This window comes from Paroedura picta, chromosome 3 (assembly GCF_049243985.1).
Source record: "Paroedura picta isolate Pp20150507F chromosome 3, Ppicta_v3.0, whole genome shotgun sequence".
Classification (NCBI taxonomy): domain Eukaryota; kingdom Metazoa; phylum Chordata; class Lepidosauria; order Squamata; family Gekkonidae; genus Paroedura; species Paroedura picta.
Window position 1 is genome coordinate 164,520,511 of NC_135371.1, and position 16,327 is coordinate 164,536,837.

General features: G+C 48.9%; 1 protein-coding gene across 6 annotated transcripts in view; it reads right to left on the reverse strand.

Annotated features, from left to right (window-relative positions):
* The window catches only part of LRP1 (LDL receptor related protein 1), a 423,359-nt gene that overhangs the window by 98,337 nt on the left and 308,695 nt on the right, over positions 1-16,327 (reverse strand). For all 6 annotated transcript variants that reach the window (XM_077329218.1, XM_077329223.1, XM_077329222.1 and 3 more), the window contains 7 exons: positions 15,830-16,027; positions 8,277-8,481; positions 7,264-7,428; positions 5,287-5,531; positions 3,932-4,063; positions 3,502-3,729; positions 1,844-2,018 (listed from right to left, as the gene is read on the reverse strand). In XM_077329218.1, coding sequence (XP_077185333.1) covers positions 1,844-2,018; positions 3,502-3,729; positions 3,932-4,063; positions 5,287-5,531; positions 7,264-7,428; positions 8,277-8,481; positions 15,830-16,027 — 1,348 coding nt within the window. The remainder of the gene's footprint in view (positions 1-1,843; positions 2,019-3,501; positions 3,730-3,931; positions 4,064-5,286; positions 5,532-7,263; positions 7,429-8,276; positions 8,482-15,829; positions 16,028-16,327) is intronic.

Genomic DNA, 16,327 nt, shown 5'->3' on the forward strand with positions numbered 1-16,327 from the left:
GTGGCAGCTGAAGCACATGCCCTAGGTACCACAATGGGGGGGGGGAGTGGGAGGGAGTGACTCTTGCCCTGCCAGGAGCAGGGGCCACCAGCAGCCTTAGGTACCCCCACCCACACCATTGATGCCCGCCCTTGCAGACGATCAGCACTCCTCTGTGACAGCATGCCACAGACAGGGCCTGCTGCTCAAGGCATTGCCTGCCCTCACCCACACTATTGATGTCTGCCCCTGCAGGTGGAGGATGGCAGCACCTGGTCCTGTGGGTGGAGGACAGCAGTGGGCAGTGTCCGTCCAGACCCCGCAGCACCAAAGCAGAGGATCACAGCTGGAGGAGGCTGGCCCCTCTGCCACCATCCACAGGGAAGGTGGAAGGACGTCAGGTGCTGGGGTGGGGAGCAGGCAGTCTCTCTGGGGCGGCTACAAGGTTCAGGCCTTCCATCTCTGCATCATGAAGCCCCACCCCTTGCCCAGGCACCAAAACAGCCAGGTGCATGCCTGTGTCAGCCGGACCCATTTAAGATGATTACTGATGTTATAGCCTGGCTACATGCAGATTGGGACCAAAGGAAGGAAATCAGGCTTAGAAAGGAAATAAATCCACTTAAGAGATGCCGCTTAAATTGCACTGGGTCATTCCATTGCAGGGACCTGCCTGTGAAACTGGATCAACCCACCAGCCTCCCAAGTCCTTAAAAGATAATGGTCCAATTGTAAGTCTTAATGAGCTTCTACAAGAGCGTTTTAAGACAGGACAAAGCAATTTACAGTCCTCAATGTTCTGCCAGCTTTTCAAAGCAGATTCGTGGCAGCAAACATTTAAAGTCACAGGAAAATAGTTAATAAAAAGTGTGGGTTTGTAGGGATTTTTAGCTGCAAATATAGGTCACGGCTTACCTCCTGCTCACCCCTAACACCCCTCCTGCTCACCCCTCAAATCAGAAATTCGGTGTAACCAATGGTATTGTCCTTTTATTACTGTGTGCCACATTACTACAAGGAAGAGCACTATACTCTATGAATTTTAATGCACAAAATAAGTAAGCTACTTGGCAGAAGAGTGCCTTTTGCATTTGTAGCATTGAATGAAATAACTGTTGCTATTTGACTGGCCAGGTAGAACCAGAGATTTATTTATTATTTTTATTTAGATTTTTATACTGCCCTTCCCTACAGCCCTGGGCGGTTTACATGAAACATTATAGAACATTTACACAGAAAAATATCAATATAACAACAACATCCTGGCAGTCTTCTTTGCGGACGTCCATCTCAGCAAGGCGCTGATAAATATTATGAATTTAGCCAACAGGAACTGAGATGACTGGATGAGCCTCTGCACTTCCAGTGCCGTTCTACACCCAGTTACAACTTTCTAAACCAGCTCTTCTCAACCAGGGTTTCACGAAATTCTGGGGTTTCTTGACGGCCCTGGAAGGGTTTCCCGGATGGGTGGGAGTTAATTAATATGTGCAAATTTGTTAAATGTTTACTGGGTGACATGACCATATATGGTCATGCTGACCTCCCAAAATGGCCAATGATGGGCCTGGAGGGGGTGGGAAGAGGAGGGGTGGGCATGTGCACAGCTCTGCTCCCCAACCACATTCTGCACGATTGCGCCACTTCCGAGGTTTCTCAAAGCCTGAAGAATGTTTCAAGGGTTTCTCAATGGTAAAAAGTTCTAAACCCACTGACTTCAATAAACTTAGAAGGGTTTAACCTAGTCTGGGATAGCCCTGTTAGATATGCATTTATTTCTTTCAAAATAAAGGTGGAAGGGTGCTCTCCAGAATCCCTCCCATTGTTCATTGGAAGCCACTGCAGAGTGTTGCTCTAGCCTTACCCTTTGTGAGGATGCACAACCAGGCAATGAGGCTTGTCCAGTCCTTGAATCACGGCGTTCTTAAATGAACCGTCTAGCCGGGCGACGTTGATCTGCTTCTTGTTGGCATCATAGCTGGTCCAGAAAAGGTTCCTGGAGATCCAGTCCACAGCTAGGCCATGAGCGTTGGGTAAGTCTACAAGGCAAAGAAGGTGGAGAGGGGATCAAGGAGAGGAGTCAGAGGTGAAGCCAAGTGAGAGAAGGGAGGTGTTCCAAGATTAATGGGGCCAACAGAGCAAATTACAAAGCTAAGGAACAATGGTAAAAATCTAACAGTGCTGCACCGTTTGAAAGAAAGGGTACAGCAGGGAATTATATCTCTCTGGAACTAAAGAAGAAGAAGAAGAGTTGGTTCTTATATGCCACCTTTCCCTACCCGAAGGAGGCTCAAAGCGGCTTACAGTCGCCTTCCCTTTCCTCTCCCCACAACAGAAACCCTGTGGGGTGGATGAGGCTGAGAGAGCCCTGATATTACTGAAGAAGAGTTGGTTCTTATATGCTGCTTTCTCTACCCAATGGAGTCTCAAAGCGGCTTACAGTCGCCTTCCCTTTCCTCTCCCCACAACAGACACCCTGTGGGGTGGATGAGGCTGAGAGAGCCCTGATATTACTGAAGAAGAGTTGGTTCTTATATGCTGCTTTCTCTACCCAATGGAGGCTCAAAGCGGCTTACAGTCTCCTTCCCTTTCCTCTCCCCACAACAGACACCCTGTGAGGTGGGTGAGGCTGAGAGAGCCCTGATATTCCTGCTTGGTCAGAACAGCTTTATCAGTGCCGTGGCGAGCCCAAGGTCACCCAGCTGGTTGTATGTGGGGGAGTGCAGAATCGAACCTGGCATGCCAGATTAGAAGTCCGCACTCCTAACCACTACACCAAACTGGCTCTCCACAGCTCTGCGGAAAAGATGAAATAGGCTGTTGGGAATCGGGCTGGATCACTTCCCCTCCCCCCAAGAAAAAGTCTGTGATTTTTCTTTTTACAAGTTTTTTGCCACTTTTCCAGCAGATGTTTTCTCAATTCGAGCCAATAGAATTTCAATTTTTTTCTTTGCTTTCCCTGCAAGCAAAACAAAGCAATAATCCCCCCCCCCCCCAAAAAAAACGGAAAGAAAGATATTGGGGAAATACATTATTGCAAACAGAAGAGAGATTGTGCGGTGCAGCATAAAAGAATGGAGTCAAGGTGAAGCAAATGTGCGAAGGTTTGATGGTAATGGTATTTTTGTCACTGCTGGAATAAGGGAAGCTGCTCTCCTTTCTCAGTGACCAAATGTCAACTCAGTAAGGAACATGAAAAAACAGCTTCCAACAGATCACCTTAGTCCATATTTAAACAGTGCTTAAAAAGCTTCTTTCTCCTGATGGAGCTGGTGGTACCACCCTAACCCGAATTCAACCTATTTAAACCCACTGAAGTCAGCTCTGCTTGAGACGCTGCTAGAAATACATTATTAAAAGCCACCATCAAGGATTCCAGAGAAGAATTCTGGGATAAAACCAGAAAGAATATCCTGTGTGGAACTTGGGGGAAGGCTGACAAATTTCATGATAATCTCTAATTCTGGGGGGTGGGGAGTAGGGATGAGGAAAGAGAAAGACAGCATGACGGATTGTGCCTACCTGCGGACACAACCGTTTCCACACCGGTCCCGTTGATGAACGCCCTCTTGATGGTTTGTGTTCGGACGTCGGACCAGTAGATGCGCCGCTCCACGGCATCGTAGTCGACCACAGTGACGTTGTCGATATCAGGCACGGTGAAAGAGATGATGTAGTTGTAGTACGGGTTGTCAATGTCCACTCCCCGTATCTCCATCTGGCGGGCGTACAGCAAGAACTTCCTAAATTCTAGAGAACGAGACAAAGGCCAGGAAGGCAAGATGAAAAGGTGGACCAATAAACTTGTTTACTGGAGTTGAGAGTATCAAAGTTGGGTGGCGAACGTCCAGATGGACCAAGAGGCCCTATCAACGCAACGTTATTCCAGATCTCGTCATTCTCTCCAGAGTATGCATACCCTGGAACTCAGGCACTCTCCCCTTTCATTTACCATAGCAGGTAGCGTTGTCCTTGTCTAACTTCATGAGATGAGGGCAGGCACAGGAGAAGGTGCGGTTGTAATTGATAAGGCAGAGGTGAGAGCAGCGTCCTTTGCCTCCGTTGGCCTCGCACGGGTTGGGAGCTGGAGCCACAAACAGAAGCAAGAAAGGAAACAGGTCAAGATCTCCCTGATCGTAGAGCTTATTCTGAAGAGACAAGAAGAAAGGCAGTTCTTCCTCACGGAAATCATAGGTGCAATTAGAGAGGTTACATGAAGCCATGTGGGAAAGGGAGATGAGTATTTCTATTTAGTTGGCCAGCCCAAACCTGGATTAATTTTTTTGCCTCCTCATACTCATACTGTAGAGCAGGGGTAGTCAACCTGTGGTCCTCCAGATGTTCATGGCCTACAATTCCCATGAGTCCCTGCCAGCGTTTGTTCGCAGGGCCTCATGGGAATTGTAGGCCATGAACATCTGGAGGACCACAGGTTGACTACCCCCACTGTAGAGCTTCTACAGAGGTGCCCAGTGCAGTGATGCAGAGGGTAAGAGAAAAGGTCAAATCTACAGCCTACAATAGTGGTCACAGAAACTTGGAGGACGGCAGGGAGCAGTTCCTGTTGGCAGCAGAGGAGAGGACCTGCAGTCATGGGTTTAAACTACACGTTGAGTGATTTTGGCTAGATATCAGGGGGGAAATTTTCACAGTCAGAGTAGTTCAGCAGTGGAATCGGCTGCCTCAGGAGGTGGTGAGCTGCCTCACTGGCAGTCTTCAAGCAAAGGTTGGATACACACTTTTCTTGGATGCTTTAGGATGCTAAGGGCTGATCCTGCGTTGAGCAGGGGGTGGGACTAGATGGCCTGTCTGGCCCCTCCCAACTCTATGATTCTATGATTCTGAGCAGTGGCTGGACAGATCCTTCTCCTGGATGCTTTAGGCTGATCCTGCATTGAGCAGGGGGTGGGACTAGATGGCCTCTATTGTCCTTCCAACTCTATGATTCTAAGAGTTGTGCAACTGCTCTTGCTCAATGTACCATGCGGAAGTATCCAAGCTGAGAGACTCTGAAAGTCTGTGCCTTTAAGACATCTGGGATTAATAAAGGGGAAATGCCCCTGGACCCTTGCCCTTCTTTCTTCCTGTCGTATGGCATCAGCTCATTTAAACAGACAAGTCTTTATTCATTCAGGATACTTTCCACTCTTAGAAAACAGATCAATCATCAAAGACAGCCCAAGCAAACCCAAACCCAGATCTCAGAAGCTAAGCAGGGCTTGCCCTGGTGAGTATTTGGATGGGCGACTTCCCATGATCCTCTAGGTGCTCCCCTACCCTCCCTCCCCACCCACAGCTGCATCTCACCTAGCGGCTGGCGAGAGGGATGATAGACTTGCAAGTCGAAGGGCTGAGTGTTGGTTCTTTGCACAACAGTGACGTTGTGGCCGGTCCACTTGTTGGCCTTGGCCAGGGTGTTTGTGCGCCAGTCGGTCCAGTAGACCTCACCGCCGTAAAGCGTGACGGCAAAAGGGTGCGACAGGTACTCGTGCCCTCGCAGCACCTCGATGTGGCCTGACCCGTCGTAGAGGGCAGAATAGATGGCGTCCGACCTACGGAGGAACAGGATATGCCAACGTGTCTTTGGAGGCAGCCAGGGGGTTGGGGGAAAGGGAAGGGGGAGAGAAAAAGCAAGTGGCCACAAAAATCTGCACGCATCTGTATGCATGTAAGACAGGCATGGCATGGCAGTTCTATGACAATGGATGCAGCTGAACAGGAGAGAGAGAGAGGGAGGGAGAGGGGGAGAGAAGGAGGGAGGGAGGAAGCAGGACAAGGTAGATACTAGGCGTGGGTAACAATAGGGCTGCCAGGTCTTCCACTATGTGGAAAACACCTCGAGTGTGAACCTGGAATCGACATCATTGCACATTTACTCACAAACATATGGAACTTATCACCAAAATCAGCCACACATCCTGCTGGTTATAAAAAGGGATCTACAGGGAACTGGGAAACGAAAGGCCAGCAAACGAAAGGGAGTCAGCTTTTGAGAGTCAGAAATCTCTTTGTCAGATAAGGGAGATTGTTACTACGGCCACCGAGAGCCCCCTCTTGGGACAAATTGGGGGGCCCAAACCAGGCTTTCTCAACCAGGGTTTCAGATCTGGGAGGGTGGGACTTAATTCATTTTTAATATATTTTTTAGATTTGTTAAACTTTTGGGGGGTGATATGGTCATGTCGACCTCACCCCCCCCCCAAAAAAAAATAACCAATGATGGAACTGGAGGGGGTGGGAAGGGGAGGGCCCCCTGGTGGGCATTTTAGGAGCTATAAATCCCAATCGGATTCTACACGATTATACCACGTCCGGGGTTTCTCAAAGCCTGGAAAATGCTTCAGGAGTTTCTCAACAATAAAAAGGCTGAGATGATGGGTCCCTGATGCTGGCATGCAGGGAATGCATTCAAAAAATGTCTAATGCAGTTCTGATGCACTAGGGGTGCAGGGAAGGCAGAGAATAATAAAGGCCAATATCTGACTTTGCTGACTCAGCCTTTCTGCAAAGTTTACTAAAAGGATGGGGGTAACCTTTACTTCTCAGATCCTGCTAAACTTATCAGCCAAGCCAGCACTGGTGCAAGGAAAGCCCAGCCAAGACAAGCTGCAGGGGTGGCCAAACTGTGGCTCTCCAGATGTCGATGGACTACCATTCCCACAAGCCCCTGCCAGAACATGAAGGGCATGTGCTGGCAAGGGCTTGTGGGAATTGTAGTCCATGGACTTCTGGAGAGCCACAGTTTGGCCACCTCAGAGCTATGGTGTTAGTCAGTGCCAGAATGCGGCATCCTATGCTTTCCTTTCCCCTTTATTTCCGACCAGCTCCTGCACAGTCAGATCTTGTAAAGGAGCAACCTTGCTAGTAAAATGGAAAATAACACTGCTACTGTCTTTGCCTACATTCCTCTAACTCCTTTCAATGTTGTTCTTCTCATTCTGCTCTCTACCTTTCATGATCTGCCATTCACCCCTCCCCACTCCCAATTCTTCTCCTGCCCACCCATCCGGCTTTTTTCAGTCTCAGTTCCTTCTCTCCCATCCTGGTGGGCAGCTTAGATCTCATTTAATAGTACAGCAGCAAAATCTTGTTAAAATAATATTTAATCATAAGCTACAGATGTCTGCTTCCCTTTTGCAACCATGGTAATAAGTGTTAATCTGCCTCCGTACATGAACCCTGATTGGCTAAGACACAATACTGCCCACATTCTTGATACGTGAAGGAAGCAGCATGTTGCAAAAAGAAAAACTTAAGATAGTCCAGTGCCGCTCGAGTACCAACCTGGCATCGATCCACAATATGCGCTTCTCTAGGTAGTCAACTGTGAGTCCATTAGGCCAGCCGCCTGTGCCAGTTTCCTTGTGGATGACCCGTCGCCCCTGACCGCTCATGGACGCTGCTTCAATGCGGGGCAGGCTGGCATCCCAGTCAGTCCAGAAAAGTATCCTGGGGAGAAGATGGCATTCGTAATTCAGGCAACATATTGCTCCGCATGGAAGATCGGAGCTTCACTTGTTCTGCAAGAGTTAAAGGCATTTTCCCACCAGAGGTCACTAAACCACAGGAGTTAGCTACCAATCTTGAATTATTATGCTTTCCCAGGGTTACAGTTATAGGGCTACAGTTGTGGGGAGGCCCCTCCTCCTGCCTTTCCCCCCGCCCTCCTCCTGCTTGAGTCCCAGGCTTCGGGGCAGGCAAAGGAGCAGGCTCACCGCGTCTCTGACGTGGTGGGCCTGCTCTTTTAGCCATGCCAAAGCCTCTGCCACCTGACCCCCCCTAGCAGGGCCGGCGCATCTGGGATGGGCTAAGGGGCCACTTGGGAGCTGCGCCCTGGACTGACATTCGGAGCGGCCAATCGGAAGCCGCTTCTGATTGGCCTCTTTGAGTTTTTATCCCGGACTCGCCCCACCACTTTCTCCTCCCACATAGGCCTTATTCTTTTATTCTCACCGCTGCTGCAGAGTGGTTTACAGATATTTATAAGTTGTTGTAAAATACTCCGAGCCCGTCAATCAGGGAGGGGAGGTCAAAAAATTGACTATTACACAAATAAATATGAGAATCTAAATGCAGTACTAAATTGCATGCATGCAATTGCAGAATACACTCTGATCTATGTCCTTTCTGCTCTCTCAGGACTCAAATGTACACTATGCCAAGAAAGGTAACATAGCTAACCTAGGGTAGAACAAGAATCAACATCCAGGGAGGGAGAAATTGAGGTTGCTCTTTTTGATCCCTCTGCTCAAAGGGAAATAACAGTGCCTAGCAGCCTCTTCCCTTCAACACCATACCCGTCACGTGGGTCCAGAGCAATGGCACGGGGATGCTCGATTTCACCAGCCAGCAGAGTACTCCTCATGGTCCCATCCAGTTTGGCCACCTCGATCTGGTCCAGGTTGCTTTCGACCCAGTAGATGTTGCCAGCAATCCAGTCTACAGCCAGTCCTTCGGGGGTGGCCAGCCCATACTGGATCACCACCTCAAAGCTAGTTAAGGCTACGGGGAAGACAACACAAACAGGTGACGTCCACAGTCTCACCTGGGCAACCTCCATATTATCTGCGAAAGCCAAAATTCATGAACAGCCTCTGGGCCATCCCTGCCAAGACCCACCGGGCCTCTTTAAAGGTAACGTGTACCGTCAAATTGTAACCAACTCAAGGCAACCCCATGAAATTCCACCTCATGGGGGCTTTTCAAGGCAAGATATGTTTTATTTATTATATTTATATACCGCCCTCCCCGGAGGCCCAGGGCGGTGCACATAAAATGTATAAACAATACTTGAAACAATCCATAACATATAAATAACTGTAACAATAATACTAATAACTGATAATTGTAACAGTGCAAACAATGTAACAGTGCAACAGTGCAAACAGATTCAGAGTGCACTGATGGAGTTCTGGGAGGGAGGGAGGGAGCAGGGGCCTTTCAGACGTTATTGGTTACGTCTGGTCTCAACCAAATGCCTGGTGGAGGAGCTCCTTTTTGCAGGCCTTGCGGAACTGTTTAAGCTCCATCAGGGCCCTTATCTCCTCTGGGAGCTCATTCCATCAGGTGGGGGCCAGGACAGAGAAGGCTCTGGCCCTGATCGAGACCAGGTGGACTTCTTTAGGGCCAGGGATCATTAGCCGGTTGGTGTTGGCAGAATGTAGAGCTCGTTGAGGTGCATAGGCAGGGAGGCGGTCCCTCAGGTACACAGGGCCCTGACCGCATATGGCTTTTGCCATTGACTTCCTTTGCATAGCAGCCCTAGTTTTCCAGCCAAGTATCGACCCTGCTTAGCTTATGAGCTCTAATGAGATCAGGCTATCACAGGCTATTAATGCTGCTATAGCAAGCCCCTTGCTTTCACCAGAAACTGCTAATGACTGTTTTGGTGGCCGATGGCACCCCAGTCTCAGATTCCACATCTGTCATGGTACAACCTATGAGCATAATTGGGGTCCACAAAAAAACATGGCAGCTAACAAGAAAAAACTAACGTCTTTTGGGCAAAGAGAGGTACATGGCGTAGAAAGTACAGCGGTGTTTACTAATACCGTAGCAGAAAGTGCCATCAGGTTGCAGCTGTTGACCCTGGAGGGTTTTTAAGGCAAGACATGAGCAGAGGTAGTTTGCCATTACTGGCTTCTGCAAAGACCGTAGACTCCCTGGCTGGGCTCCCACCAGGGCCAGTCTAGCTTAGCTCCTGAGATCCGACACGATTGGGCTAGTGTGAGCCACCCAGATTAGGGCGTTTGCTAACACAAGTGACACCAAAAACAGCATCCCCTTAGCGCACTCAGTTAAACAGTGGTCCACCCCACAATTTAAAACAGCGCTAATGGATGCTGGTTTTATGCAGCTTGTGCGAGTGACCACCACCAGCAGTATGTGCAGCGCACTCCTAGTTATCAATGCATGTTGTGAAATTTTGTGTCCCATTTCTAGCTTTCGATTGCACTCAGATCAATAGCCCGTAAAACAGGCACTCAGCTTGGCCCAGAGTTGCTTAATGATCCGAATCAGAGCACCTGAATTAGTTCCGAGAGACATGTAGGAGAATCAACTAAGGCATTCATTTCGGGCATTCGTTCCCCCCGGGCAAAACGCTAGTTTCTCTCGAGACCAGTTCCTTGATTCACTGCTTAGGGGTGGGTGTTAAATGCCCAGATGTAGACAGAACCATTGCCCTTTTAGTACATCGATGAGAGGAAGCAAAGGGTAATGCATGCCCAAGTCCTGAGACATTCAGCAAGCAATCTGTGGTCAAAAAAGGGGCAAAGGCAGTGTCACTCAGGAGGAACTTGGCAGGAGACCGTGATCTGACTCCATCCTGATGACAAAGTTGTCTCTTCCTTGGTTAAGGAAGGAACATTAAACGGGCGAGGGGTGCCGATATATTATTTATTTTATTTACGTCATGGATTTTATTTTGCCCTTTCTCGGAAAGACTCAGGGTGGGTTACAATGTTGATAAAATACATACATTCTAAAAACACTAGGGGCCAAGCCCATTACATTCAGGAATACAATGAGCGCTAGATTAGGGAGGTGGGGTGGAAGAATTCTGTGGATGGCCCCCACTCCACCCAAGAACTGGAAAGGCTGCAGGCAGCTGTTAAGGAACTCACCAGCAGGGGCAGCAGAGATTTGCAACCTCCAAGGGAAGTGGAAGCAGGAGGGAGTGGTCAGGGGTAGGGGCGGAAGGTGACTGGCAGCTGGACAGACAGGCAAGCCAGTTGGAGGAGGAGGCACTCAGGGGCAGGACAGCTGCCCTGAGTGGGTGTTAAGCACTGATTGGCACTTAAGACATGCAACACTCTCCTCCACCAAGGCCTTACCAGAAATATTAAGTGGAACAGATACCAAAACAAAATTTAAAATTAGCTGAATACAGTTAAAACATTTCATTTTACATCATTAATATTGCCTTTAATATGGGAAGGGGGATCCACTTATCATAGCCCTTGCTGAGGAGTATATCCTGGGGGCTACAGGTGGAGTAATCAGTGGCTGGACATTGCAGGCCTCAGCCAAGGGCCCAGCAGAACAGCTCTGTTGGTACAGGCCCGGCAGAACTGTCTATGGTTCTGCAGGCCCCTAATCACTTGTGGTAGAGCGTTCCTCCAGACCAGGGCTAGAACCAAGAAAGCCTTGGTTCTGGCTGGGGCCAGTTTGTCCTCCTTGGCCCAAGGGTCCTAAGCAGATTCTGATGACTAGATCTTAACTCCCTCGGGGGACATGTTAGGACATGTCCTGAAGATATGAGGGTCCCAGGCCGTCTAGGTCTTTAAAGGTAAGAACCAGAACCTTGAATCTGATTCCGTCCTCAACCTAGAGCCAATGCAAATGGGAGAGCACAGGTTGGTCCCAGTAAGGACCCTTGCAGTTGCATTCTGGACCAGTTGAAGATTCTGGATCAACTTAAAGGGCAGCCTGTACATAGAGTACAATAATCTAGGCTGGAAGTGACTACCGCGTAGATCACCATGACTAGGTTGGGTGTTGACAGATGGGGTGCTAGTTGCCGCACCTGGGAAAGATGAAAGAATGCCTGGTGGGCAACATTCATGACCAGCACCTCCACAGATAGCGAGGTACCAGGTGTTACATCCAGGTTCTTAACAGTTGCCTATCATCTCTGCTTCGATATGACCAAGACATTTGCTGCTCCCGGACACCCTGAGATCTCCCGTGGTCTCCAACTATCTGGAATCACCAACTTTTCCAAGGCCGTTAATCGGGTTAGGCTCAGATTGTAGTCGAGGCAGCTGCCAGACTGTAATTATCATTAGGGGAGCTGCAGGAGTGCTAATTAACTCCCACATAATAATCAACATTTAAAAGAAGGAGGGTATCATTACCAAAGGGACTGAATGCTGCTGCTTAAGATGAGAGAGGCACAGAGAGGAGAGGAGGGTCGTCAGGGATGGGCTGATGCTGAGACATTTCTCTCCCCCATGCCCCTCCTCATTTCCATCCCTCCCTCCTCCCAAAAGACCTCCCAACGGCTGTGCAAACTTGATAACTTCAGCTGCGCCCAAGAAGGCAGCCAAGAGGACAGAAGGCTAGGGTTCTTCAGGGTCTTGTCTAGAGAATGGCGTATTGGCCTATGTTCTGGCTCATGCTGTTGGATACTTAGGGGCTAACAGATGTAATGGGACTTGTTATTGTTGTTATCATTATTATTATTGTTGTTATTCAATTTATTGCCCGCCACTCCCAGAACCGGCTCGTGGCGGGTTACAAATGTCCCATAATAAAATCCCAATAAAACCCCATTAAAATGGACGCCAAAAATTACAATAAAAACAGAACAACATGGGAGTAAAACTTCCCCAACCTCCTCACACACACACACACACACACACACACAAAACCCCTCTATGGGGGAAATAAAAAGGGTCATAATGAGAATTGACTGCTGAGTACACCAGGAGGGGGGCTGTAGATCTTCCTTGCTGCTCCCAAACTGGATGGGGTCGTAAGAAGGAGGATGGACAAGAGTAGGGGACAGGAACAGTCCCATCGGCTTACCAACCCTTTATTGTCTATACTCCATAGCAAGAGAGGTTGTGTCCAGTAGTATTTTCTGGGGAACTTCCTACAAACATCTCTGAGACCCTTTTTTTTGTCGTCAATCTACAGCTGATCTCTGGCAACCCCATGGGGTTTTCAAGGGAAGAGGCCAAAGTGTGCCTCTCCAGATGTCCACAGACTACAATTCCCATGAGCCTCTGCCAGCTTGTGCAGGGGAGAGCCACAGGTTGGCCACCCATGTAAGAGACACTCAGAGGTGGTTATTGATCACCAGCATCCACATTGGGACCCTAGTATCGCTTGGTGCCCTCCCTTCCAAATACTGAGTAGAGCCAACCCTACTTAGGGTAGAGCCAACCCTACTTAGCTTCTGAGATCTGGCCGGCCTGGCCTATCCAGGTCAGGGTGAGGATAGGGGGGGGAACAGGTAGCTTTTGGCTGTCAGTTCTGAAGGATTTTGTGGCGCAGAGTGGTAAGGCAGCAGAAATGCTGTCTGAAGCTGTCTGCCCATGAGGCTGGGAGTTCGATCCCAGCAGCCGGCTCAGGGTTGACTCAGCCTTCCATCCTTCCGAGGTTGGTAAAATGAGTACCCAGCTTGCTGGGGGGTAAACGGTAATGACTGGGGAAGGCACTGGCAAACCACCCCGTATTGAATCTGCCATGAAAACGCCGGAGGGCGTTTCCCCAAGGGTCAGACATGACCTGGTGCTTGACCAGGGGATACCTTTACCTTTATCTTCTGAAGGATTTAAGGATGTAGGCATCAGGCGCTGCTTTCAGTCAGCAAAAAACCCTTTACCTTTGCGCCGTATATTTAGTAACACTTGTCTGCCTTGTTTGGCGATAATGTCTCATTGAGCTGGATTGAAGCAGAAACCCTGCTGAGCCTCAAGTTAGCTGGCTGCTTATTACCAAGCACAGATTAGAAGTGCTAATCTAATCATCCCCGAGAGCATTTGTTCTCCGCCACCGGGGCTCAGCCTATTACCTTTCTATTTATTTAACTCCGCAAGCTAACTCCAAGGACCTGCCCGTCGTGAGACCTACCACATGCCTCGAAATCGGCTTTGGGCACCAGGGCGCTGATTGGCCTCTTTGTCTTCTCTTCTGACCCTTACAAACCAAACCTTTGGGAACAGGAACACTTTATCCTTTGCTCAGGGCGTTGGGCTGTGGGTCTGTGATGCGTGGAATACAGATGCTGCTGACATCTACCTGTTATGCCCTCAAGCCCCAAGGAGGTATGCCTGGATTTGGCCAGGGCCTTCTCGGTCCTGGCCCCGACCTGGTGGAATGAGCTCCCGGGACAGCAGAGGGCCCTGACGGAACTAGCGCAGTTCCATGGGGCCTGTAAGATGGAGCTCTTCTGCCAGGTATTTGGTTGAAGCCACAGCTAGGAAGGTCTGGGCCCCTCCCGGAATCAGCCTATCCATCTGAATTTACATTTACGTTGTAAAGGTCAAGTACAACGATATAGGCTAGATATCAGGAAAAATAATTTCACAGTGAGAGTAATTCTGCAGTGGAATAGGCTGCCTAAGGAGGTGGTGAGCTCCCCCTCACTGGCAGTCCTCAAGCAAAGGTTGGATACACACTTTTCTTGGATGCTTTAGGATGCTTAGGGCTGATCCTGCGTTGAGCAGGGGGTTGGACTAGATGGCCTGTGTGGCCCCTTCCAACTCTATGATTCTATGACTCTATGGTCTTCGAGTTGCCGCTTAGCGATTGTCCCCTATTTAAGTTGGCCCACGCGGCACCCACTAGAGTCTATTCCTTCGCCACCGTACCTCCTGCAATGGGATCCCTGAGGAGGCAAGGGGAGAGCTGTGGTTAGAATGCCTCAGGAAGTACTGAGAGGCCATTTGATTTGCCAGCATTTTTCCCTGGGCCTAAATTGCAAGCCCCTCATTGCTTGGCCTGGTTAGATAAGATCAGAGAGCTTGCCACAGGGGCCAAAGTGACCAGTCTTGTAAATAGAAGGCCATTTAATGATCCCTGGAACTTTTTCTTAGAACATCTGGCTACGTAAGGGCATATCTTCTACTTGTGGTAGATACAATAGATGTGGCCATTCATATTGGAGTTTTTATGAAGAAAGAGCAGGGGAGAGACATTAATTTTCTGAAACATTATTTTCTACCTCTTTGGATTTTGTTAATTTAAAATAAAAAATTATATAACCTGCAGGCGCCTTTTGGGGGCGGGAGAAGGAATTTGGGGGTTTAATCTATTTGTTCTATATGGGAAATGTGCTTTACTATGAGAAAAGCAAAAATATTAAAATACTGCATTTTCAAAAGGTTTTGATTGGGCTTTGCTGTCAAGTTACACATGACATGACAAGGACTATGATTCTAAGATTCTATGACTAGGAGCAATGGGTTCAAAATATGGGAAATATGGGAAATGGGTTCAAAATAATACTTAAATATTAGAAAGGGCTGTTGGCAGATGGAATATGAGGCTGGTAGGGTCTCTTTCGTGGGAAGTTTTTAGGAGGAGAGTGGATGAGCACCAGTCAGGTGTGTTTTTTAAGTCCCTAAGAAGATGGGGGCTGGACCAGATGGCCCTCTGTGGTCTCTTCCAGCTCTCTGTCATTCTGATCCCACTGTGTTTTCAAGGCTAGAGACTTCTGAGATTGTTTGGCATTGCCTGCTCCTGCAGAACGACTCTGGATTCCAGTGGTGGTCTCCTAGAGCAGGGGTAGTCAACCTGTGGTCCTCCAGATGTTCACGGACTACAATTCCCACGAGCCCCTGCCAGCGTTTGCTGGCAGGGGCTCATGGGAATTGTAGTCCATCTGGAGGACCACAGGTTGCAGGGCTCATGGGAATTGTAGTCCATGAACATCTGGTGGACCACAGGTTGACTATCCCTGTCCTAGAGCTAACTAGAACTGTCCCTACTTTGGTTCTGAGATCTGATGAGATCAGGCTAGTCTCGGCCACCCGGCTGTAAGTATTTAAATGCCTCATGCAATTTACCTGATATGACCTCGACTGAACTGTTTGCCCTTAGAATTTAAGGGGAGACTGATATTGCTGGTGAATAAATGCAATCTCTCTTCTGGGATGCTTAGAATCATAGAAACATAGAACAGAATCATAGAGTTGGAAGGGGCCATACCGGCCATCTAGTTCAACCCCCTGCTCAACGCAGGATCAGCCCAGAGCATCCAAGAAATTGTATCAGCAAGATAACAAGGAGGAACCGAGTAGCTCTGAAAGGAAACGTGTGGTGTCCCCTCCTACAGAACCCAGAGAAACACAACCTGGCTCCTCTTCATCCCACCGCGGTGGTCGTCCTGAATGCTCACCTCCGTTCTCATGGAGCTTCCCCCGGTAGATCTTGTCCTCCACCACATCAGTCCAGTAGAGGGAGCTCTGATTGAGGTGGAAGTCCAAAGCGATGGTGTTCCGCAAGCCCGGCACCAAGACGCTGTAATCTCCCTTGTGCAGGTCGATACGACGGATCTCGTGGCGGTTGGAGAAGATGATGAAAGGCTTAAAGGGGTCTGAAAGAGAGAAAGAGGTGTATAGTACTGGTCCCCCCCCCCACCATCGCATTTCCATGGGTCTTTGAGCAGAAAGCCGTATTCTGATGGCAATCCTATATGTTAAAAAAGCAAATACAATACAAGGCAGGCCTTTTAACTTCCAGTCTTACAGCTTGCTCCTTTTCTCCAGCCCTGGAATTTGACTTGCTCTGCTCAGTGCTCTCGCGCTCGCACTAAACATGACTAAAGTGCCGTGCCCTGGTATCCGTCGTGAAAGAAGCACAGACAGGTCCAACTGCACGCAAAGCAGGGGATTCC